Genomic DNA, 25,744 nt, shown 5'->3' on the forward strand with positions numbered 1-25,744 from the left:
CCGTGCTCTAAATAAACTTCCGGTTGCCATCTCCAACGTTGGGGTCTGTCAACGTTCTCTTTGCTTATCAAGGTCTCTAAAATTTCCTCCAAACCATTTATACGAGCACGAGGAAAAATAAGATAGGAACATCGACACAAACGTTACTTTCTTTACCATTGATGCAAGCATATAAGGTGAGTCTTGATAGCCTTACTTTACGGACAATTTGTTAGTTTTTAGTACAAGTAATTAGTATTATTTTTCGAAATTGTTGCCTTCCAAGTAGAATATTATCTTAGGCACACAACCTCCTATGACGAATCTGAATAGAATTGACTTGGTTTGTGTTTATCAGTCTTAGTGATTTTGATTGTAATATGGTTTATGCGCGGTAGACAGTAATAGGGTAGACAATGTTGGATATGTTAAGGAAATAGGTATCATGCTCATGCGTTAGATCACAAGAAATAATAGTGAGCCTTTGCCAAGTTCGATTTGCGACCAGACATACGCAGTCAAGGCGTTTACTTATGGTAGCAGTAAAATTAGTGAGCATTGTCTTGGGTAGAATGTTTAGAACGATTGTGATGTACGAATGAACGAACGCAATAAAGCGAATAATGTGAAAGATACAGTCCTGATTGTTTACTAAACCAGCGAACGCGGAGATATTCCAAACGCAGTGGAAGATTCCGTAAGAACTGCACAGTCCTTCGAGCAGAATTAGAGAACGTCCGAAAAGACAGTAAGAGCGGGCATCGTGGATTCCTCACGAAAATCATCGAAGCGTTTAAAGGACGAATATTCAACGGTTAGAAAGACAGAACTGCTGAAATAGAAAGCTAGTTTAGGAGAACAGCTTCAAGAGATCGTGCCGCTTGACGAACAGATTTTGGCCGAGTTAGCGACAGATGAGAAAGCAACAGAAGAAGAACTGGTGGACGAGATTGAACGGCCGTGACCGATTGAGGGCAGACGCAATTACACAAACGTTAACTGCCATCGAAGAACGACTGACAGAGCAACCGGCTCCAACAGCTTCATCATTAACAACCGATAACTAGCCAACAAAAGACAGTGCGAGCAAAGCTTCCGAAATTACAAGTCAAAAAGTTCGGCATTTAGGTAACGGCGAAATTTGGCATTTCTTTCGTCGTTATATACGAACGATTTACGAGGCCAACTAGTTGATCAGTATTCATTTATTTATTTACCGACTACAGGGTAGCCGTCATCTCATAACTTAATGGCTACATGGGTATTCACATTATGCCTGACCAGAGAGTAGCCATAAAGTAAATAAGATAATGGCTACCTTTCGTTTGGATACGTATTCCGACGACGAGGTGGCCACTAACCCAGACAACTAGCGGCTACATTTGGATTGGTTAATATTCGATGGGTCCGAAGGTAGCCAGTAGTCAATACTTAACGGCTAATTATGGATCGGTTAATAAAGTCAATGGGTCCGAAGGTAGCCAGTAATCAACTACTTAACGGCTACTTTTGGATCGGTTTATCAGAGTCTATCGGAGTAGTCTACTATGATGAAAATTAAGCCCCGTTGGTGCGTTCCCTTTGCATTCCATGGGCGTTCCTTTATTAATCAGTATGCATAAGGGTCGAGTCCATGGCGTCACCCATTGTTAAAACAAAGGAAAAAAGTGCGTTCCTCCATACTCAAGTGCCTAGTCAGTGTCTAGCTAGCTAGGTAAAAATGCGTTCCTCCATACCAATTCGGTATAGGTTTACTAATGAGGTCTTTCTACTACAATAGGCACAATAGGCTTCCCTAGACTTGCCCGTTAACTAACTTGAGCCCGGTTTACCGGAACGTCTATTAGATGTAAAAGGAAAATAGGAGCGATCACCTAGCAACGCGAGAAACGGCTTACTATATGTTATTTAGCGCTCAATCGGATATATCAACAAAACATACACAAAGTAGAACTGAAAACTCTCTATTTCAATTTTGTCTAACGTTTTATCCTATCTATCTCGAGGAAATGAAAAACTACTAGAGTCTCAGCGTTTTACGCACGGTTAGTTAGTTAATTATGCGAGTTCGCAAACTCAAAGTTGAATACAAATTAGTTCTACACGAAAAACCCTAAGAGAGGACCTTGACGTATTATTATAAAAACAATTAATAGGCCTTTTTACAGTTATGTATGGAACCGCGGCTGGAGCTGACCTTGTTTTGATACAAACCTTCCTGCTTTATTATGTAAATCAAGTTATTCTTATGCTAACCAGTATTTTTCAAGGACAATTTCCATAACAAAGCAAAGAGGTTTGTATCAAAACAAGGTCACTGTCAGCCTCACATTCACTCGAAGGCTAGGGTGCTTAGTTCACAACTGAAAAATGGTGTATTAAGGTGACTCGACCCAGTTTTTTTGGGGGGGTACCCTCCTACTTCGAAGCTCTCTGGTATCCCCACCTTTACTTTTATCGTAAGTCTAACACATAGAATGGATAACATATAGATCAATCTACAATATAACATAAAATATTTGGCGATCGGAGTAAATGTCACGTGGTTATAATGCCACGCCCCTTTAAGGTCTGAGTCGAAAATCTGCTATTGCAGGCATTTTTTCGTGAAAATCTCTCGGCTACACATATCGCGCATTAGTGCCTTGCGCTGAACAGAGTTTCACCAAAATCGTAAAGACCCAATTCGAGAAATTCAGCGGTTTCCAAATTTAGGTCATAATTTATGCGAAAATGATAAGCAAACTTTACACGGATTATATCTAAAAAACTATAAGATTCATCTCTTTATTTTGAGCATCCTTATAACAGATGGGTCCTTGCAAGTCAGCAAAACGCTTTAGGGCCTTGTAAATGCGCGCGATTTCGAGCAAAGCAAACATATAGAAATTATAGTTTTCGCTATTTGTTGACGTTTGTCAGCGTTTAAGAGTCTTTCTCACGAAAAATGCATTTTCTTAAAAATTCGTAGTTTTTTTTCCTTCAAATATTTTCAGGGCCACAATTGATTAACTAACTACCCGGACTCTGAATTTCATGGTCATTGAAAAACTGTGACATTACCTTCTATAAGCCCAAACTTGAGTAAACATTGAAGATTTTTAGCGTTTTGGCTGAGTTTGTGCTTTGGGAGTTGTCTATTGTTTCTAGTCTGTCATTATACAGCATTCTTGTTCAGCACGCGTGCAATGACCGCGCTTGGCTGACTTCCGAATGCTCACCGAGATATGATCAGTTTGGTACAGTGAGACAGGCCATCGCGTGATACATACAGGTTTAACTCATAATTTTTAATCAATTCTCGTGCTTCTTGTGCCTTTGCAAAAAAAATCAAGAAGTGCTACACACTAAATCTACTTACTATTAAAAAAATATCATTTTTTCATATGTTTAATGCAAGCCAATAATTAAACCAACTCGTGACGGGAATATCTCGGTGAGCATTCGAAAGTCAGCCAAGCGTGGTCATTGCACGCGTGCTGAACAAGAATGCTGTATAATGACAGACTAGAAACAATAGACAACTCCCAAAGCACAAACTCAGCCAAAACGCTAAAAATCTTCAATGTTTACTCAAGTTTGGGCTTATAGAAGATAATGTCACAGTTTTTCAATGACCATGAAATTCAGAGTCCGGGTAGTTAGTTAATCAATTGTGGCCCTGAAAATATTTGAAGGAAAAAAAACTACGAATTTTTAAGAAAATGCATTTTTCGTGAGAAAGACTCTTAAACGCTGACAAACGTCAACAAATAGCGAAAACTATAATTTCTATATGTTTGCTTTGCTCGAAATCGCGCGCATTTACAAGGCCCTAAAGCGATTTGCTGACTTGCAAGGACCCATCTGTTATAAGGATGCTCAAAATAAAGAGATGAATCTCATAGTTTTTTAGATATAATCCGTGTAAAGTTTGCTTATCATTTTCGCATAAATTATGACCTAAATTTGGAAACCGCTGAATTTCTCGAATTGGGTCTTTGCGATTTTGGTGAAACTCTGTTCAGCGCAAGGCACTAATGCGCGCTATGTGTAGCCGAGAGATTTTCACGAAAAAATGCCTGCAACAGCAGATTTTCGACTCAGACCTTAAAGGGGCGTGGCATTATAACCACGTGACATTTACTCCGATCGCCAAATATTTTATGTTATATTGTAGATTGATCTATAGGTTATCCATTCTAGGTGTTAGACTTACGATAAAAGTAAAGGTGGGGATACCAGACAACTTCAAAGTAGGATGGTACCCCCCAAAAAAAACTGGGTCGAGTCATCTTAATAACTTAACCAGAATCAATTAAAACACGCGACTAATAATTACTAGCAATAAAATCAGACACGAGCTAGATACCGTTTTAAAAACTTTATTAAAAAAACAATGACAAAAAGAATCAAATACACGGCGATTTGTTAGGGATGGAAATTAATTAATCCTCATCTTCTTTAGTCTGCTACACAGCCGTTTTTAGTGTAGTCACGCAACGCTCCTCCGCTACTCCGCTCGCGTTGCGTGACGACACTAAAAACGGCTGTATAGCAGACTACATCTTCTTCGCCCATGGAGTAGTTGTAAGGTTTGAGTTTCTTATGCCGACGTTTCCTCAGCTGTTTGCCATGAGCTTTATGATCATCCAAATAATTTACAAATTGAATCCGACGCCTTTTGCGCTTCGGGCCTTGTTGCTGCTTCAGATATTTTAGAAGCTCTTAAGGATTATTTTCTCGAAACCCTGCTTGGTTAAAGCCTCCTTCACTGGGCAGGACGTTTGTTCGCAGCCGACAATTATCTTGGGTAGTAGTTTACAGATCAATCAACAGATAACAAAAAGGTCGTTTTACAGCGTCTTCGTACTGATTTAAAAGAAATCAGTGTGTCTGGGATACATTTGCTGGGGAACAGTCAAGATTTGCAATTTGTTTTGTGGATTCTTGAATAACACCAAATAATGACTGTTTAGGCTTATGCTGTCTTTCCCCTGATGAAATAGGATTCTGCACGATGTAAATCACGCTTAGATTGCGATGATGAGAACCACGATCTAGTAAAGCGGGTTCACAATTCGCTTGTCTTTACTGGCGTCAATCATCTGTTCATCAAACACGATCAAATTCAATTTGTTCACATCAAAATAGGAATCCTGCTCAAAAGCCTAAGGAATTCCCTTGACGAATTCAATGTTTGGCATGGCGACTAACATTTGTGTATACGCAGACTGCCATTGTGAATACAGTCAACTCTCCCTAAGACGGACACCTTTGGGACCAGTACTATTTGTCCGCCTTAGAGAGAAATCTGTCTTATAGAGAATCAAATAAGGGGAGTAAAGAAAAGCAGGGACCAACTCTAGGTGTCCGTTTTACAGAGGTGTCCGTTAAGAGAGAGTTGATTGTAACACCAAACGATCCTCTCCGGGGGAGGGTAAATTGTCTCTGAAGCTTGTTGCAACAGAGATCGAACCCAGGCCGTTTTTCCGGACCCGGTCATTCCGGCAATCATGGAGGTGAAAGATGCTCGAAGCAACTTTGAAATGGGGTGAGACCAGCAGTGCGGTGCTTAGACATCACGTGCCTTTGCATACTATCCGTTCGACTAAAGGATTTTTCGCAGACAGAACAGAACCAACTCATGTCAACTCCTCAAGAGCAAAATGTAGACTGACAAAGAGGTAGAATGTTGCGCATTTATATAGCTTTTCAGGCCATAAAATCTATTGTTTTCCTCCTCCACCACCACCACCACTACATTTCTATTGTTTTCCCTCCACCACCACCACCGCCACCACATTTCAATTGTTTTCCTCCACCACCATCATCACCACATTTCTATTCTTTTCCTGCAGTATACGGTGCAACGCGGTTCTTGTCCACTGTTTGTTAAGTAATATAAACATGAAGGGATTTTCAAAGGTCACCATCAAGTGGCACGAGCACTTTGATCTGGAGTTTCTTTTGCTCTTACGAAATTCCTTCATGCTTATAACAATTTCCTTAGTGCTTCAGTTCTTACGAAATCTCCCTTATAACAATTTCCTCACTGCTTTGCTCCCATACTGTGTTTGTATTGAGGTATTTTTCATGTTTTTGCTTGCAGGTGTGTTTGATTCTTTACGATGTCGGGGATTATTCTTTTTCTTTCAGTTTCCTGTTTCTCAACACTAACAAATGGTAATTACACAAGTCATGTATTCAATGAAGTTGTGGTGTATTGATACGGGGCTTCCACACAAATTGTGACTGTTGTAGAGTTTGAATTTAGGGGAAAATTATGGGAATATCAAAAAGTTTCATAATTTCGTAATATAATGCGGTGAATTGTTATCTATAAGATCAACTGTACGGTTCAACTGTACTCTGTATATGTTTAAATTGCAGGTCAACAGCAATCAGATCCACCAAAAATTTCTAACTTTCTAACCAAGGATTTAGTAGCTCCTGACGATGTCAAGTTTGAAACAGAAAATGCCTTGAAATTGCCGTGTGGTGCTAGTGGAAATAACTTACAATGGACTTGGAGGTACAATGACACAGCAATTTCTACCTCTGATCCTAAATTCACCGTTGGTGGGGATGGAACCTTATATGGAAGTTACCTAGAAAGTGCACACAGTGGCGATTACCAGTGTTTTGTAAGAGACACTGTTACGGGCATTGAGACGTTCAGCAGAAAAATAAAAGTGGCTGTTACAGGTAAGGGCGCTTTCAAAATCAACCGTGCATCTGTGCACTAACAGAGCATGGGCAACGACCAATCACAGCGCGCGTAGCATTCATCGACCATAGCTCTCAACCAATCAGCGAGCGAGAAATCGTTGTACCACTGAAAAAAATTAGCCAGGTTGACTTTGTTCATTTGCCCAACCCATTTAAAATTAATCAAACGACTGAAGTTCATTGGGTTTTATTACGGAATGTTTAATTTGTTGCGCTGGTTAACAGTGTTCGATCTTAACAGTAGTCTTTTAGCCAGTGGTGAACTTACGCATAAGCACGACAGAGAACAATGACGGCAAACCTTGTGTGACAAGCGTGACAGTACGTTTGCTTTATCGCATGGATAAATGCAACATTGTGAAGTGATGACGATAAACAAAATGGTTGCCAGAATCACCAACTAAGGCAGGATTCCACTAAGGCTCAACATATCCGATCACAGATCAAACGTCTTAGATTTTGTAAGCACAGCCCTTTAAGTAATCAACAGTAAACGGAAGGCAAAACACTGACAAAGCAAGAAAGCAACAAGCAAAAGAACAACAACAACAACAACAGCAAAACAAAATAAAAACAAAGTAACACTGTTAGCCCCGCGTGCTCTGCAACTTTTTTTCATCTCGGCTGCCTGTAGCAATTTTAGGTGAAGTAAGATGGTCTGAATGGGGTTAACCGTCAGCCGTGAAAACCCCTAAAACTTAAATGTCAACCGTCAAAAATGGAAAAAATTAACCGTCAACCGGCAAAGCTACCTCAAAGTAATGGTGGATGAGGGAGATGCTTGGCGAGTGGGCGGGGGCGGGGGGGGGGGGGGGGGGCAGTTAAAAGGCTTTAATAAGCACGGCCCTGACAAATTTATAATATTCTTGTTTCCTTATACAGTTGTAGGGACATTTAACGATCCGGAATCTAAACAGGTGGTGCAGAGTGTTGACCTTGGGGAGGAATTTAGTTATGCGTGTCCTCAGCACTCTCCCAGTTATGGCGTCAGCTATTCGTGGATGGGGAAAAGCAATAATCAAAAAATACAGTTCAAGGGGAATGAACGACGAGCCATCACACAGACAGGTCATCTATTCATAATGTTTGTGACTGAGGACGATCTCAAAGAGTTGGAGGGATATGAAGATCAAGGAATCCATTGTGAGATTTCTGCAGCTAAAAGATTTGAAGCTTCTAGTCTCTTAAAGTTAACAAAGAAAAATCAAGGTGAATTCTTTGTTTTCTCTTACTTAACAGTGCAGGAAGTCTACAGGACTTGTAGCTAGTACTGTGTATCGCCTTTCTTTAGAGCCTGTACTAACTCTCCCCCTGATTTCGGTGGCTTCGGTATGGTGTCCATACTGCTTTCAGTCTCTAGGCCTCATTACAGCAGTGTCTCTCTTAACGGACACCTCTATAAAAGGGACACTCACAGTAAGTCCCTGGCTTTCTATTCTTCCTTTATTTGTCTCTCTATAAGACGGACACCTCTCTGAGAAGGACACTAACAGTGCTAGTGCCGGTCCCTATGCGTTTAGGGTCGCGTGGTTCGAGCGAGTTTTCCCGACCGTTCGTCTCGCTTATCTCACCGGAATGCATGGACGGCGAGAAGGCCTAGAAAGACGGTGTTTAAGAGACTAGGCAGAGATGTGGTCAAAAACGTAATAAGGAGCACAAAATGTAATTTAATCCCAGTGGTGGATCCAGGGGAGGGCCAATGCCCCCCTCCTTATTTTTAGACCAAACTGAAGCCCGAAATGCTGCCTTTGTTATGACATCTGCAAATGTTTAAACTTTCTAGTCTTCTCGGATAAGGGCGAAAAACCGTGGGTCCCGTCTCACAGCACTTTCACTGATTCGTTTTTGTGGGACGTAAAAGAACCCACATCACTATTCGAAAAGAGTAGGGGTCGTATACCCCGATGGTGTGGCCAATCTTTACGGGTTGTGGGATCAAGTAGGGATGGCACCTTACATCGGACCTGAGTGCCGGTCGTGCACATTCCCTCCGAGCAGGCCTGTGTCCAGAAAAGCTGGTAAATGAAATGTTTTACAAAGTATTGGGTATTTTGTCTTAGGTCAAAAAGAACCAAAGACACTAAGAGAGCCTTCGTGGAAGTTGGAATTTATGTCTGCTACTCAAGAAGAAGCTTTGGAGGGAAAAAATAAAACTTTCTATTGTCTTGCAGCCGGGAGGTAAGTTGGAACAGATGAGTTCAATGGACAAATAACGATAACGATTATAATAATAATAAGGTGACGATGACGATGATGACGATATGATGACGATGGCGATAATAATAATAATAATAATAATAATAATAATAATAATAATAATAATAATAATAACAATAATGATAACGATAACGATAACGATAACGATGACGATGACGATGACGACGACGACGACGACGACGACGACGACGACGACGACGACGACGATGACGATGACGATGACGATGACGATGACGATGACGATGACGATGATGATGATGATGATGATGATGATGATGATGATGATAATAATACAAAGAGGTTACGGAGTGCGGGCGACAAAAATGGAAGGTCAAAACGCTTTCAATTCAACCCTGTACTTTGGGTAAGTTTCAACTGAGTGTATTAATTGTGACAGCTATGGCTGCTAGCTTGCTTAAAGAAATTATTTAGCCTGGCGTTCAGCCTTTGAGCTTTATTGTTTGTTGAATAATTTTCTTCAACCGTTCAGCAGTTTATAGCATCCGTTTTGAACGGCTTGCCTCCCCATATTTAATCCTGTTTAGAGCTGTGCGCTCGGCGTTTTGAACAACTAGCAGTAAAGAACGTTTTCATCGCCCCATGTAATGGAATGTTGTTACCTTGGTAGGAAAAAAATAGCGATAAAAATACACTTCTTGGTGAGCACTTGCTATTTATTGTTTTACTTACAACGTCTGGCTGCTATTTTTTTTTTACTTCCAGACCTGAGCCAAAAATAACCTGGAAAATTAACAGAGATGGAAAATGGGAAAACCTTGTGAATGGAAAGGACAATTTTGAGATTGCCGATGCTTTCCATGGAAGATTGCTTAACATTATATCTGTAAAACAGAAAATACATCAAACCAAATACCGCTGTGAAGCAGAAAATTCTCAGAATATTGGAAATCCGAAAGTCCATGATATACAACTTACAGTGAAAGGTAAATGGCCTTCGGGCGTTTCCATTCACTCCTTCAAATGATCGAATTATCGCAAGACAGTCCTGGATTCTGGATTCCACGCCGTGGATTCCGGATTTCAGGTAGTGGATTCGGAATTCTTTGTCAGAGAAACTTGGATTCCGGATTCCAATCTCCAGTGGCATTTAGGATTCTTTGAGCTGCATTCCGGGTTCCAAAGCACAGGATTCCGGATTGCGCAAGCAAATTTTCCAAAATTCCGGATTCCTCAAGCAAAAATTTCCCTCATTCCGGAATCCGGATTCCCTTGCATGCGGCAATACTTACGTGAAAGGAGCAGGTAGAGACGGAGTTGAAAAGGTAGCGTCAAATTCCGAAAATATGCCCCGGGGCTTATATTTCCAAAGGCCCTTTTTGAGGGGCTTATTTTTGGAGGGGCTTATATTTGGGGGGGGCGGCTTATCTATGGAGAAAAATTTGCATTTCAAAATCGATTGGGCTAGCCTTACACAGGGAAGGAAATTTACCGGTTACAAGTTGCGTTACAAGTTTGGGGGGCTTACATTTGGAGGGGCTTATTGTCGCAATTCATGTACGGTGATGGTAAATAGGGGCATTTCCGTCTCAGAAGTACACTTTTGGGAGAAAGGTTTTTATTAGCTAGATCATTTTTGTACACAATTAGTAACCAATCATTTGACTGATTTTGTTTTCAGTTGCTCCAAAGTGGACGGCAGAGCCTCCGCCAGAACTTTTAACAATTGATGTTAATGGCAATGGCAGTTTAACGTGCGATGTATTTGCAGATCCTTCGCCATCTTTTATGTGGTACAAAAATGGGAAGAAACTCACAACATCAACGTAATTTTTCTTTGTTTTTGTCTCACTATACACTTTGCGATTTTTAAACTTAGGGGGCACAATCTATTTTTTAACGCTTATGTTTAGGAGTAAACATTTTCGCGTTCCTACTAAAAATTAATGAAACAATTATAAAAAACAAAACAAAACAAAACAAAACCGGGACACTTAATTATTTTCAAGAGATTATTAGAATGTATAGAATAGAATGGTGAAATTTAAAGCTTATACACGAAATATTCTACAAATTTTAGAGTAGTTGTAAGCCGTGAACTCGGAGGTTATAACTGTTAGGAAAAAAGATATTTTTCTATGTTAAATTATTTTGCAATAAATTGCTTTTGCATGAATACTATAAATTGTAGCGATTTACGAACAATCTGTTTACAGATTGTATTATGGGAATTGGAAAATAGTCAGTTGCAGGTTGAGTTATGTCCAGTCACTAATCAAGTTGCATTCTATAGTGGACATGTGAGACTGAATGGCAACAAGCTGGATTTAAAGAATGTGAGGTATCTACATGAAAGCGGAGTTTATCAATGTGTGGCTGAGAATCCACATGGAATGATCGCGTCCTACACGGTTGTAAAAGTTCGACGTAAGCACTTGGAAAATTGCATTTATACAATTGAACCTTTTTTCCCCCATTACAAAAGTGGACTTTTTCTTTGTTTTTAGATGAATCAATTTTTGACATGTTTTGGTCAACACCATGCATACAATCCTAGGGTTACCTATAAGCCTGAAAAACTAGGAAGAGGGGAGGGGAAAGACTGCTCTCTATTTCGCAACAGCGTTAATTTAGACGGGAGTACGGGAAGGCAGACGTTTTTTTTATCTTTTTAACCAGTTTTGTCCGAAGTTGCTTTGACTATGGCAAGAGAGTGATTGTCACCTCATATCATTGAGCATGACAACAGCAAAAACACACTTCTGTTATAAAATCTACTCTGAGTTACCAGAAGTTTTGCCACAAAGTAAAATCGTATTTGGACACACATTAAATACGATCATTTTACGTACGTTGATATCAGCCTATCAGTGATCCACTTGCCCTTCACAACACGCGTGCGAACTTAAAATAGATCTCAAATACTTGTCATGAGGCACAGGAATTCGCTCTCTTAACTCATTCTCTCTAGCTTTGCTAGTATAAAAACAAATGAGGATACGTCACCGAACCAACTTTTACAGTACGTCAATTCTTCTTACGTGCATGTTTGGGCATGTTTGGCCTTACAGAAGAAACTTTTCTCTTTGCAGCAATGGCACCATCTTTTGAGACCGGATTTGGTCCATTCTACTTGTTCAAAGGCACTGAAGGGCGGTTGAAGTGTAACCCAAAAGCAGGTCCACGGCCAAGTAAAGACCAATATAAATGGTATAAAGGAACCACTCTACTTACGTCATCACCACCTTACAGAATAGAGCATGGGGAATTCAGCACATTGATAATTGACAATGTTGACAAGAATAGAGACGAGGGTGATTACAAGTGTTTTGCAGAGAACTTCTTGGGTAACGCGACCGAAACAGCAACAGCTACAGTTCTTGGTGAGAAATACATTTGTCCCTTATATTAGCTAAAGTAAGATTTTAGTCCTAGTGGCCAGCCAAATTCGAATATGACTTCGAAATTTCGGGTCGGTTGTGTCTTAAAAATTCTCATTCTTTCCTATGGAAAAATAAAATAGAAGTAATGTCTGGGCTCCAATTTATTACTGCAATATTATACTTAAGTTATAATTGTGACCATTTTGGTTTTTCAGAGAGGACAATAATTATTGTGCGCCCAGAAGATAAAATAGTTGATGAAGGAAGTCGTGTTGATCTGAGATGTGAGGCAAAGGCTGACCCGTCTCTTGAGTTGAGATACAAATGGACAAAAAAAAATTCCGACATAGAGTACAACAACAGAATTCAATGGCTTGAAGGAGATAAGGTTCTGACAATTGCTAACATTAAGGTTGAGGAAGCTGGTAATTATACTTGTGTGGCTTATACCCCTTATCCAAAAGGATCTGAAGACCAAGCATCTGCTACTATTGATATCCGAGGTACTAACACAGAATTAGAATGAATTAGAATGAAAGCGGTCTCGTTATGAATCTTGTTAGTGGCGTTAACTTCAGGAAGACTAGGTACCAGCTTTCGGTACAACGGTTTCTGGGATAGAGAAGAGAAGTGTCAGTAAAATTCAAATTTGTGAAATTATGGGTTGGTTAGCATATTCAGAGAGAACAAGATAAAAAAATGTCCCTTTTCCAAAAATCAGTCTCAGTACAAATTTGTATAGAGATATTAGCACCGGTTTGCTCTGATGACTCCATACAAATCCTTCTAAAAATGGCTTCGATCATGAAATTAACGATCCAGGCCTGTTTCAGGGGGATTTACATGAAGTCATCGTAGCAAAGACGTTGCTTATATCTCCTCACCAATTTGCAGCAACGTGCAGATGTTTGGCAGCTGAACATTTCTCATCTCAGTGTTTTTTTCTGAATATGTCAACCAATCCAATTTTAGTTTTTGTGACGTCATCACTTCTCTCCTCTCTTCTTTACATCGACAAGCGTAAGTTATGATTAGTTGCTGGTAGTTCTTTCTTCCTTTTTTTTGGTTATTTTGTTTGTTCTTTCGCTTTATATTATTGGTACTCTAGGGAGTCCCCGTGACTATCTTTACCAGTGAAGTTACGTAGTACATCATATTCGTAAGTTTGGCATAAAAAGAAGCTTTCATTACACTAATCATTTGACTGTTTAAATCTGATTTTTGTAGGTGTTCCTAATCCGCCAACAAATCTTGCCATAACAAATTGCTTTAACCGCACTACAACGCTTTCCTGGGTCACTGGAGCAGCTAACAATGCTCCCATCACACAGTTTATTATTGAGCAAGAATCTTCGTATGAGCCAAACGTGTTTTATATCATTCAAAATGTCACAAACCCTAATGCGACGTCCTTTACCTTTAATCTGACCGGATGGGCGACCCTTCGTTTCCGTATGAGAGCTGTCAACCGCTTTGGACCCAGCCGTGCAAGTGTAACCACGACTAAAGTTTGTCAAACGGATGTTGGAAGTGAGTATATTTTTGGCTGTCAGTTTTACTTTACAAACGCTGAGACGATCAATGATATTTTTCTTGGACAAAGGAGTTGTCATAATATGCTACATTGATTCCGATCTTGTTGAATGAAAAAATTGCTACAAGTATCAGGAGGTTAAGCGTTGTTTAACTGTAATATATCAAGCATGAGACACAGTGTTTTATCACCACATGAAACTCCGAGAAGAGAGTTGAAAACACGACAAGCAGCGGAGTTTTTTTTGACGAACTTCGATGTGTTTTATCTGGTGACGAAACACCGTGTCGAATGCTTGATATTACTTCTCAAAGAAAATGATTTTAGAAGGAGAAATTAAGGATGCAAACACTCACCAAACTTTAATTTCCTTTGTATTTTCTTTATGAATTATTAATGAGTTTGAGAAGGTGTGGCAAAAGTGGGTATTTCAAGATACTGCGACAGGCGTCAATTGTAAAGTGAAGTCGTGTTCAAATTCAGTTTTTCAAATGTGGGTGATAACCCTGTAGTCGTATTCTTAGGAACTTCATTCAAGGTCGCAAAGAGATGGAAAAATTCGTCGTCGCATGTTGCGACCTCAGTTAAACGTTTAGCTATTTCTTGATACTGATTTCCATAGGAAGCTATATGACACATTACTGGAACAGATATGACTTTAAATCTATGTACTTTCAACAGCTCCAGATAAATATCCAGACTATTTCCGTGGAAATCCAAAGAGAGCCGAGGAGCTTGATGTTGTTTGGACCGTAAGTGCTCTTTAGCCCTGTGCAAACCGACGCAACATTATTGTTGGCCAACAACTCCCAACATTGTTGGACGTTACATGTTACATCCGTTTGCACACCCTGTTGCATGTTGTTGTGTGCTGTTTGGGGTTGTTGCGCAAAGTTTGAGACCTTCAAACTTTTGAAACAACAGTTCTCAACATTTCTTTTGTACCGTGATCGCCAAAGCGTAGCGAAACAATGGAGCATCCGCTTGCACAGCTTCTTGTGAAATTCCGTCTGTGGCTTTGTCTCATAAAGTTATGGCAGGGAACGGTTTAATTGTGTTGTGTTACTGAGAAAGCATTCCCACAGGGAGGTTTAAAAACTAAGGGTATTAATTTTGGATTTAACTGGCTTCTTATTTTTAATTCTTGGCAGGCAATGCCTAAAGTTGATTGGAACGCACCCGGTTTTCACTACTTGCTGAAGTACAGAGAGGTGCCAAATGGCCAATTTGGAGACCCGGAGAGAATCATGGATCCCGCTGTTGACGTTTTTGCGATACCAAATCCCGGTTATTATAAGCTGTGGGAATTTCAGATTCAAGCTGGGAATGATGTAAATTTGGGGCCTGAGAGTCCTGTAGTACAATCATATTCGGGTCAAGACCCGCCCGAGGGAAAGCCAGAAAATGTACAAACTGGAGCTGCGACAGCACGCACTGTTGAGTTGTCATGGCAACCTGTTACTGTTACTCGAGGAAGTGTGGATGGTTATAAGGTGAGAGCAGCCTCCTTCCCATTCCCTCTCTCTTTCTCCTTACCCGGAGCTAGATGGTCTTTTAATCAGTTACAATTGGATTTAAAAGGGTTGTTACGGCATCCTGTAAATTTTTTTAGTATAAACTTGCTTAGAAGTTAGCTTTGATGACGTTCCTATTTCTTGATTACTGTAGTAAGATTTTGTTATCGATCGTTTGGCCCTGATGCACCGACATTGTTCAAATCAGATGAAAACATTGATGGAGTCACATCTAAGAATTGATGCTAAAAACATTTGTTTACAGTGGCGCATTTGTACTGATTTGCAGATTTACTACTGGGGTAAGAGTCGCCTGAGTGCAAGACGTCGACGAGAAATTCCTGGTAATGCGTCGTTTGTCAATGTCCGAGGAGGAAGCACTGATAGGCACAAAATAACAGAACTTACACCTTACACTAACTACATCTTCGCAATAACGGCGTACAATAGTGGCGGCGAAGGACCTGCCAGTAACGAAGCCTTTGCAGAGACTGATGAAGACGGTACGTTTTTTTTAAGGATTTCACAGTTGCCTCTCTCTTAACAAAGATTTCCCATTGTTCCCCGCAAGAGCAATGACGACATGACGTGGGTTTTAACTTTGGTAGGTCTACCAAAGGCGGATTAGTCTAGGGTGAGAGGTCAAACTTAGACCCCGTGTACACGTATCCGGATATTTTTGAATCCGCAAATTTTTGTTTGCAGATTAAAAAATTTCCACGTCGACACGACGTAGCGTATTCAAATCGAATTTGGCCGTACGCAAGTATCCGGATTCACTCTCAGTTCGTCAGCTAATTTGTAGAGCGGTATTCGGCTCATACGAAAATTTTCTCGCCAATCTACTTCAATGAGCTGTTTCGCTTGTTTCGCTGAGAAAATTGTCCCACCGAGCACTAGTTCGCTCTTTCAACTTGTTTACGGAGTCCAATTCGTCGGTCTGCCTGTCAAAGAAAGAAGCTTCAGAATGTTGAGTCGCCGTTTGGCATAATTGAAGTGTATAGCAATCATAGCTAGGTTTAACTGCACGTTCGTTATAAGACTTGAAACTGAAGTGCAAGAAGCAAAAAAGCGATAAACACTGCGCACGGCACCATCTTAAATATTCACGGTAAAGGGCTCGATTCAAAAATTTCATCTTTGGGGAGCGCCAATTCAAAAAGTTGCGGACTCGCATGCCGGATTCGCCTGATACGCGTACACTGAAGCCGAATCCGCAAAGAAAACGTAGCGAATTAAAAAATATCCGGATCGGCTTCTGGACGGGCCTTTGGACAACGCCGCGCATTCCAGGCTGGGCGTTTGACAAAGGGCTATTCCTCCTCACTGCCAAGTACATAACTACTTCCAAGTACGTAAACAGCAAACAAATTTTACGTACGATGATTTGCTGCCTGTTCCCCTATTGGGAAGAGGGAAATCATGATGGTCACAAAAAAGGATATACAGTCGTACATCTTGGCGATAGATTCTTCACCTTCTTCATGGCCATCAAACCAGGGGCTGTTTTCAGTCCTCTTACCCTCGACCAATCCGTCATTGTTAGACCTACCAAAGGCAAAACTTGGCATCATTAAGACAAGAAATCACAACCACGGCAATGCAACAAGGCTAGGGCAAAAGTACGCCCATTTATGAGATCAAAAACAATCTTCTTGCAACATTGTCAATACATATTCAAGATAAAAGTCTACGCGAACTAATGAATGATCACCAAAGGGAACATTCTTTGATCTTTTATAAAATTTTCTCCACTAATTTCTAAGGAAATGTATTGAGATAAGTCTAGAGAATTTGTATGTGGGCTGAAAGGGTTAAGTTGCCATGAACTTCATCTCATTTTAGTTCCTGGGCCATCATCAGCATTCAACGTGTATGCCTTTGCAAAATACATCCTGGTCACATGGAAAGTTCCTGTGGAACCTAACGGCGTGATTACAAAATACCGAGTGAGGTCGGCGCAGTACGAAGGTTCGCAGCCGAGCGACGATCATCAGGTATCCTGGCAGGAAGTACGGCCAGGTGTTTTTAGAAAGCTTCTTGAGAATCAGACGCCGGAAAGAAATTATGTTGTAGAAATACAAGCAGAGACAAGCAAAGGGTGGGGAGAACAAGTCAGAAAGACAACACGAACTGTAAAATATGCCCGTAAGTATTTTTTAAAAACGTTGGCTAATATAGCTTTAACTTAGGCCTACTCTGGGACCTTAAGTCGCCGTAATTTTAGGCGACTTAAGGCGACTTTAGGAAAATTTGGCCAAAATGTTGCGCGACTTAAGGCGATTTAAGGCGACTTTAGGTGACTTAAGGAGAAAAAGGTGACATTTAGGTGAGTTACATGTTAGTGAATATGTTGCAGTTAATTTTTAATTTCAGTTAATTTTTGGTTTTCCTTTGTTTTAAATTCATTAGCATACATAGCCATACCCAGTAACGATGGACAAATAAAAATTAACTGAAATAAAAATGAACTACAACATATACAAAATCAAAATCTGATAACACTACGTCTCTATGGACACAATGTTGTAGCATAAGTTAATTCAGTCTTGAAGACATCTACATTAGTCTTCCAAATTTTCAACAATCTCAGCTACCTAATATTTTGAACATTAAATATCAAGGTAGCTTGTGTTGCAGGTGTATTCTAACCGTGGTTAGTAACATTTGCGAAGCAGCTCTAATATCCTTGTTCTGGGCCCTGATGCACTAAATGAATTACCAGCATTTTGAGTTCCCCTTCAACATGATTGGCAAATGGACAATGGCATTTTTAACAGTCCAGTCCTGGCATGTTCTCTAATCCTGATACACACACAGGGGGCCCAGAACTAGGATTTTGCCACTGTTTTGCAGATGGACTTAACCCAGAGTTTAGTTCTATCTGTGGCACAGGCTAATATCAAGGGTGTTGGTTTAGTATTACATTAGCAGAGACAAAATCTGAGTTAGAAGCAACCAAAAGGGTAAATTTTCTCTTGGTCTTTAAATGCATTATTTCATAATATAAGGGACAAAAAATCAATGGTTCCTGCATTTCTTTTTCCAAAAAATAAAACCCTAAAAGTAGAGTATTTCAATACATCTCTGTAAAATACTGTGAGCTGGTTTGCAGCAAAAACTTTATATTGAAATGTCTTTTTTTTTCATAATTTGACAACAAACATTTAAGTAATTAATTTAAAACATCTAAAATCACTAATCGATATCGCACATTATGGAAATGACGATCCCCATTGTATGTCTTGGCAGTTGCTCTGCCAATGTTTGTCCCCACACGTTTGGCTAAGAGGATGTTTTTCCAATTGAATTCAAAACAAAAAGTTTGTAGTTCTCGCCGTATATATATTGCTCCTTTCCTGTCTCAGTCAAACAAAACACTTCCAAATACTTGCTTCGCTAGTGAACCGTACTCTCTTATCCATGGTCTCTCTGGAAACTTTCCAGTCGGGATGATTTCATGAGAGCATTTATGCACCAGCAGAAACAACTAAGCTTAGCTTCAACCAACCTCGCTCGGTCTGTTCCACGCGGCAGCGTTTACGCTCTTAGCACAAAAGGAAGCATTATGCGTCATGTTTAAACCGGTGGCAGTACCAGGTGTAAACGTTTCCATCATTATGTCAGAAATTTCCATTTAAAAGGAGATCTTTAAACGAAAACGCGAGGTACAACATTCTATCCGCCATTTTGCTTCTCCCAGAGTTCCACTGCAGTCGCAAGCTAATTTCCATGGTTTCTCGGTCCCGCCCTCTCCCCGCCTCCAGACCAGTTAGTCACGTGATCAAAACACACTACTTTCTGGGCGGCCATAACGTGGAGGAAAGAACAGTATTATTTCGCTTTTCTACGTTCTTCATCAATAATGGTCGATTATATCAAATCGTTTGGCAGGGAGCAATCACGACAACATAAACAAAGAGCAGTATTACGCACCTTCGATGTACAAAGCTTGAATTTCTGTCTGGAAGGGAAGACCTAAAGAGACAACTGTACAAGCTAAGCTAAGTGTTCAAGTTTATAAGAGTGATTGTGTTTCTGTCAATGATAGATGGATATAATTCGACGGTAAATACAGATCAGAGGTTGTGTGCTGGAGAAAAAACTTATCATTAGTTGCTCTTAAAATCTGGGTCGGTAATTTACATGGACACTTTTTTCGATTGACCTTTAGACTTGTATTAACTACCAGAAAATTCAGATTAATGTTGTGGCGGCAATAATTGTTTTTTTTTCTCCCTTCAACCTACCTGTATTGATCTTAGTTACTTGAAATGTCTTTCAATTTTGGACTCTCACAAAGCAGTAGAAAAGAGTTTTAACTATATTTTGTTCATGGTGCAAAGAAAGTCAGCTTTACAGCTTGCCTAGCATACACTAGCCTGAAAGCCATGTTTTAACTAACCCCAATTTTTTTTATGAATGGGACTGATTACAGTTCTTCTGTAATCTGAATTCCCTAAAAAACTTTACTTGCCAGCCAGGCAAGTTAAAAACGCAGTTCACTAGCCCAATCATAAAATCCAGTACCCCAGGGCTATTGCCTGGACACTACTCTGTCTACTCTCTTTGCACACTGTTTAATGTAATTTAGCTAGAACTTGAACCTTTGAATGCCTTTTTAAACAATATTTTTACTCAGAAATATGAGACAAACCTCCCGGATGAAATTAATAAAATACCTGTACAAGTGACTGGATAAAGTTGTGTACTATATGTTGTCATTTTTGCATAGACAATACAGGAATGATTATTCTTGTATTGCTTACGACTAATTATTAAGTGTAGTAAATTGTGTAAGGTAATTAAATGTATAAATTAGAGGGCTGGAGAGGAAATTAATGGGTCTTAAGTCACCGTGGGAGTTTTTTGTGGGGGTTGGGGTGGGTCTGTGGCTAATATTATTGAACATGGGTTATTACACACTTTATGAGAAATAATGCATTCTGGAAATAGAAAACTAAAAAAGTAATAACTACAAGACAATTTGAACCTCGTTAAGATTTGAATGATTTAGTGACTTAAGGAAACTAAAGGCGACTTTAGGCGACTTAAGGCGATTTTAGGCAACTTAAGGCGATTTTAGGCGACTGAAGGCGACTTTGGGCGACTTTAGGCGACTTTAGGTCCCAGAGTAGGCCTTAACTTCAACTCTCGCCTTGCGGACTTTTCATCGTTTCTAACCCGCTTATACAGCCGCTTCTGTTCGCTCCTCTCCACTAGGAGCGAGAATAAATGGCTGTACTTGCAGACTACGCTTATACGGACACCTCGATAATACGGAAAGCAGCTGATAAAATCTCCTGCGAAAACTAAGTACCAAAATTCAGTATGGAAGCACATTCTACCATTACCATTATTACTCAATGGCCAGTAACGTACACATGCGCACAGTCATATCTACCAGGTAGTGGCAGTTGTGTAAACTAATGATGGTTTTTATTTTTCTGTCAGCTCCCGCCAAACCAGAAAGACCCACTGTTGAGGAAACCGGCGTGGATGAAGTGAAAGTTACTTACAACTTTGGTCTTGGTGGAGGCTATACCCACGAGTTCTTGGTCATGTACCGAAAGAAATGTAAGCATAGTTGGAAATGTTTTAATAATTCACAACAACAACAACAACAACAACAACAACAGGCAAAATTAAAAGAAAGCCGGATAGAAAGAGTGGATGATTGAAAATTTGAAAAAAGACTAGTGATTATAAAACAGAAATCTTGACTAATTTCAAGTTCCTAATGTTAGAATGCGAAAATTGATATCAATGTGGTACCTCTACTGATTTGCTCATACCAATGTAAAAACAGCCTCGATCCTAGCTCTCTTAATAATCCCTTTAAGGTAAGGCTTGAAACTCTTCAAGGGTCCTACTCTTTTGGATGATCCTCCGCTTTGAAGCCTCAGTCCTCCCCCAAACCCTCCCTGTCTCAACGGTGTACCCCTCAGGGAACGGAACCAATTTGAATTTAGATGAGTAAGGCAATTTCAGAGGTTTGTGCACGTTGTAGCAAAATGGAACGAGAAAGCCTCGGACAAGGAAAGGAATCGGACACACGAAATGAAACTTCTCCCTCAGTTCACTGATTTGGTAATAAAGTTTTGTTTTGTTGTTTTTTAAATTTTTTCGTAGTGCAAGGAGAAACCTTCCAGAACACCAGCTGGATTAATCATTTTGAGACCCAGAACATCAAAATTGGAGGCTTAAATAACGAGCTTTACGAGTTTAAAACTGTTGGCAGAAATGATTATCCAAACGACAATGACGTTAATTCACAGTCAGAGAGCCCCGCCAGTGACGTCAAGGAGGGACGGCCTCTCCTATCACCTCCCAGTAAGTATCGGACTTTGCTCACAGAACAAAATTCTCTGGGGAACGTTTCTGTACTCACCGCTCTTAGAATAAGGAATCCATTGTGAGACAATCTTGGATTCTGGATTCCACACCATGGATTCCCGATTCCTGGTATTGGATTATAGTCTTTGTCAGTGGAACTTGGTTTCCTGATTTCAATCTTTAGTGGCATTCCTAATTTCTTGAGCTATATTCCTGATTCCAAAGCCCAGAATTCCGGATTCCACAGCCAACATTTCCAGGATTCTGAAATCAGGATTCCCTTACAGAGGGCAAAATGCTCGGGAATCATCTCTATTTGTTACGTGGTGATTTTACTAAAAGGGAAGAATGGGATATGGGAACCCAACAGATGGGCGCATTCCATTTGTCATAACTGACCGGCTAAACAATTCCTGTCGCAATCTGAATTTCCTTTTTAATCTACGCTCTCCAGCCAGATCAGTCAAACTCGGCATAGTGTGCACGAAGGAGAAGGTTTTTTTAGCAAAAAGCGCATAGAAAAAGCCTTTTTCATCGTCAAAATGACTGGTCCGGCCATGATTAGTCCAGCCGGCCCGTTCTGAGTTTAGGAAAGCGCCCTAAGATTACGTCCCGGGACCGGGGGGTTACTTCTTTGCATTTCCTTTACGGGGATGTGCCGCTGGACAGGGTATATAAATTGCCTGCACGTTTGATTTGATTTTCAAGATAAATCATTTCGTTTGTAATCCAATATACAAAAGCCCATAACGTGATTTTGCTGAATCGCAAATGCCAATAAATGGCTTTAAAACAAGACGGCTTGCATTTTCTCCTTTGTCCTAGACAGGCTAATAAAATTGACGGTGTTCTCCTCAACGGAGTATGTCTTTTAGAATTTTTTTTGTCCTAGGCAGGGTCAGGGTTTCAAACCCTCAGCGGCTCACCTATACCCAAATATTGCTCGAGTACCCCCTCCTCCCCCAAGGGGCTACTGATGGGGCTAAGGTTTAAGTGAGGTTAAATTTAAGACTAAAAGAATAAAACTGACTCTTAATTTCCTTTTTAAGCTTTCATATCGATTTCAAATTTCGCGCTAACCCAGGTTATCTTAACCCAGCTTTTAACAACCAGGTCCTGAATAATGTTTTCTTTAACAGCAACAGATTTTACTCCTTTTACCAATACCTTTCAGGTAACCAGCCTGTAAAAAATCCGATACACAAGGCTGCTTGGTTCATCATCTTGATGACTATTATCGCTGTTGTGCTGATTGTGCTGATTGTGCTGTTGATTTTTGTACTCTACACTCGGCATCAAGGTGCTAAATATCTTGGTAAGCTCAAATGAGATCTTGATCTTCTAAAAGACATTCAGTGTAAATAGTTTTTTGAGAACTTGCCTGATGTAAATTAATACAAGACAGTCTTGGACTCTGGATTCTACGCCATGGATTCCGGATTCCAGGGACTGGATTTCAGTCTTTGTCAGTGGAACTTTGATTCCGGATTCCAAACGTTACTGGGATTCCAAACTCCATAAGCAAAAAAATCCCGGATTCCGGAATCCCTAACTTAAGATGAAGAATGGGTCCGTCTGTCATCTCATGCTGACGTGTTCCTATTACAACAACGGTATTGTGCATCCTTGCAAATCATTGGAGCATTTTAACATGATGTCACGTTCACCATAGTGGTGTACGAAAACAATAAAACGGTGGCCATGCTGGTGTTCCAAGCCAATCCTTTGGGGATTGAACATTTTTCTTATGTGAAAACGTTCTTTTGTTGCAATAAATTTGCATAGATGCTGGCCACAGAGAAAAGAGGCCCTCAATAGGTTTCTCGGGATCCGGGAATTTTTCTTATTTGAAAGTCGGGATCCGCGATTTCCCTTAGTTGAAGCTCGGGATCCGGGATTTCCCTTATTTGAAGCTCGGGAGCTGGGATTTCCCGGGATTTCCCTAACTGCCGCCTGGTTAGCTCAGTTGGGAGAGCGCTGGCCTGCTGAGCGGGAGATCGCGGGTTCAAACCGGGATTACGGGATTGAAGAACCCTTTTAGGGACTCTCTGAAAATGCTCTAAAGATAGGATCTACGCTAGCACCGGTGCCCCGCCAGAAACCAAAAATCTCCCTTTAGGTGTGGCGAAAAGAATACTGCGAAAACCTAGTATTCCTCGTATTATCATTTCCTTGCCTGTAGTGAGTGGTCTTTAATCAAAGACTTTGATAGAATGGGAGCAGTCTTTCTTGAGTCACTTTATATCGCGCGCATGCGCGAGGGGCCAGCTGCAATGCATAATTTTACTTCAGTTTTGGCCAGCCGCGAATGGCTCTGAGGAAAGAATGATGACGGCGCACGATGTAAGGCTTTAATTTAATCATGTTAACTGATTTTCTGCTCAACAGTTGGCAAACGAGAGAGAGATAGAACTCTAATTGAACACCAACCACCGTACGATAAAGAAGAAGGTGATTTAAGCGATGAACGGTAAGAAACCATCGACCATCAAAACGCCTTTATGGCACGTGGAAATTGTCACTTCTTGCAGATTTCAGGGCTGTCATTAATGTTAAATTGTTATCCAAAGAAGAGATTGCAATCCTAGACTCAAAAGAGGGCCAAAGAGTCACAAGTTTTATCACTGTCACTTTAATGCTTTCCATCCTAAAATAAAGTTTATTGGCCGTTTTCATACGTACTAGGGACGGATTGTGGATAATCCATCTTCAAGGTCTGTCAAAATTGACTGATAAACAGATGGATTAACTAAGACGGATTGTTCATCTAAAATAAAAATCGTTCCATTTTCAAATTAGACGCATACTATGCCTGTCGCAAATTACCCGTCTCTCATTGTGTTGTATTGTAATCAGTCGTTGAAATGTAAGGTGACAATCTACGTGCTGTGCCTGCTTCAAAGCTTTATTGCAGCCTGGAGTTTGGGATACTCTCGGATACCGTGCGGGGTATGTCACGTGCAAGTGATGTAGCCCGTGCCGGTTAAACTGCAGATACCCAAAACCCTGTATCAAATGAAGCTTATTGAACTAGCTATATCAGTAAACCAACAATGTTTTAAATCGTTGATTTTTAATTAAAGCCCTTTAGGCACTGTATATTACAGTCGAGACTGTGGTTACCCTATATAGTAGGCTGCCAACATGAATTACTGGCCAATATTCCATCCACCGGGGTAATAACTGTAAACAGCGAAGTCTCGATGAGCTGGCTCCCTTCCCTGGGAGTTGAAGTGAAATCAATGAAACCCCTGAGAATCAGCCGTTGGCGTTGTAAAGATCTAACATAGATTTTGCTCTCTTCTAGCCGGGTGAAAAACCCTTCACTATACCAGAGCCCGGGGTTACTGCGGAAGATCCCAGAGAACGACGGCGACAGTTTGGATGATTATAACGAGGGACAGCAGTTTGGCGAAGATGGCTCCTTCATCGAAGAGTATGTCGACTGAGGAAAGAAAAATTCCCTGGACGGAAAGGATTCAGCTTTAGCGACATTTGTTTGAGTTTCTGGGTACACTTAGCCCCTTAACTGGAATACTAACGAGAAGACTAAATTTCAGTAACTATCCAATTCAATCGTTTTTACTGGTTGAAGTTTCTTATTAGGTTGTTCATTGGGATTTAACTGTAATGTTTTACGAGTTTGAGAGTCAAAGATTGCTTTTAACAAAGATTGAAGACCAATGATTTTCTATACAAAATAGGAATTAAACAATTTGATTCCTGCATCTTCTGTGGAGAAGCAACGGAAAACCTGGTTCACTTATTTTGGAGCTGTAAATACTCTAACGCCTTTTGGAAAGACTGCTATCAATGGATAATGCAAAACACGTCCAAAGTAGTAAAATTCAACCTCTCAGGAGCTCTCTTTTTTGGCTTAATTAACCATGCAAAAAATTTACTATTGCACTTCTGCTACACCATTTGCTACTTATTGCCAAGCATTATATCAACACCTGTAAACAAAGAGATACGCGCCCAAATGTGCAAATGTACATACAAACAGTTCAACGTACTGTGGAAATAGAAAGGCAAATTGCAAAAGACCATAATTCTTTAGGCACTTTTAAAAAGAAATGGTCTCGATTAAAAACTTCCCCTCTATAAACGAA

The 25,744-nt window shown here is 40.3% G+C and overlaps 1 protein-coding gene across 1 annotated transcript; it reads left to right on the top strand.

Annotated features, from left to right (window-relative positions):
• Positions 1 to 25,744, top strand: LOC140923371 (fibronectin type III domain-containing protein-like). Its single transcript, XM_073373462.1, has 20 exons — positions 1 to 176; positions 6,071 to 6,144; positions 6,352 to 6,666; positions 7,573 to 7,899; positions 8,751 to 8,868; positions 9,631 to 9,851; positions 10,547 to 10,691; positions 11,159 to 11,292; positions 11,958 to 12,248; positions 12,464 to 12,751; positions 13,476 to 13,778; positions 14,464 to 14,534; positions 14,934 to 15,275; positions 15,586 to 15,799; positions 17,142 to 17,444; positions 20,751 to 20,873; positions 21,429 to 21,629; positions 22,807 to 22,947; positions 24,021 to 24,102; positions 24,940 to 25,744. The coding sequence occupies exons 2-20, from the start codon at positions 6,090 to 6,092 to the stop codon at positions 25,079 to 25,081; spliced, it is 3,816 nt and encodes a 1,271-aa protein (XP_073229563.1). The 5' UTR covers positions 1 to 176; positions 6,071 to 6,089; the 3' UTR covers positions 25,082 to 25,744.

The sequence above is a fragment of the Porites lutea genome, chromosome 13, assembly GCF_958299795.1.
Source record: "Porites lutea chromosome 13, jaPorLute2.1, whole genome shotgun sequence".
Taxonomy (NCBI): Eukaryota; Metazoa; Cnidaria; class Anthozoa; order Scleractinia; family Poritidae; genus Porites; species Porites lutea.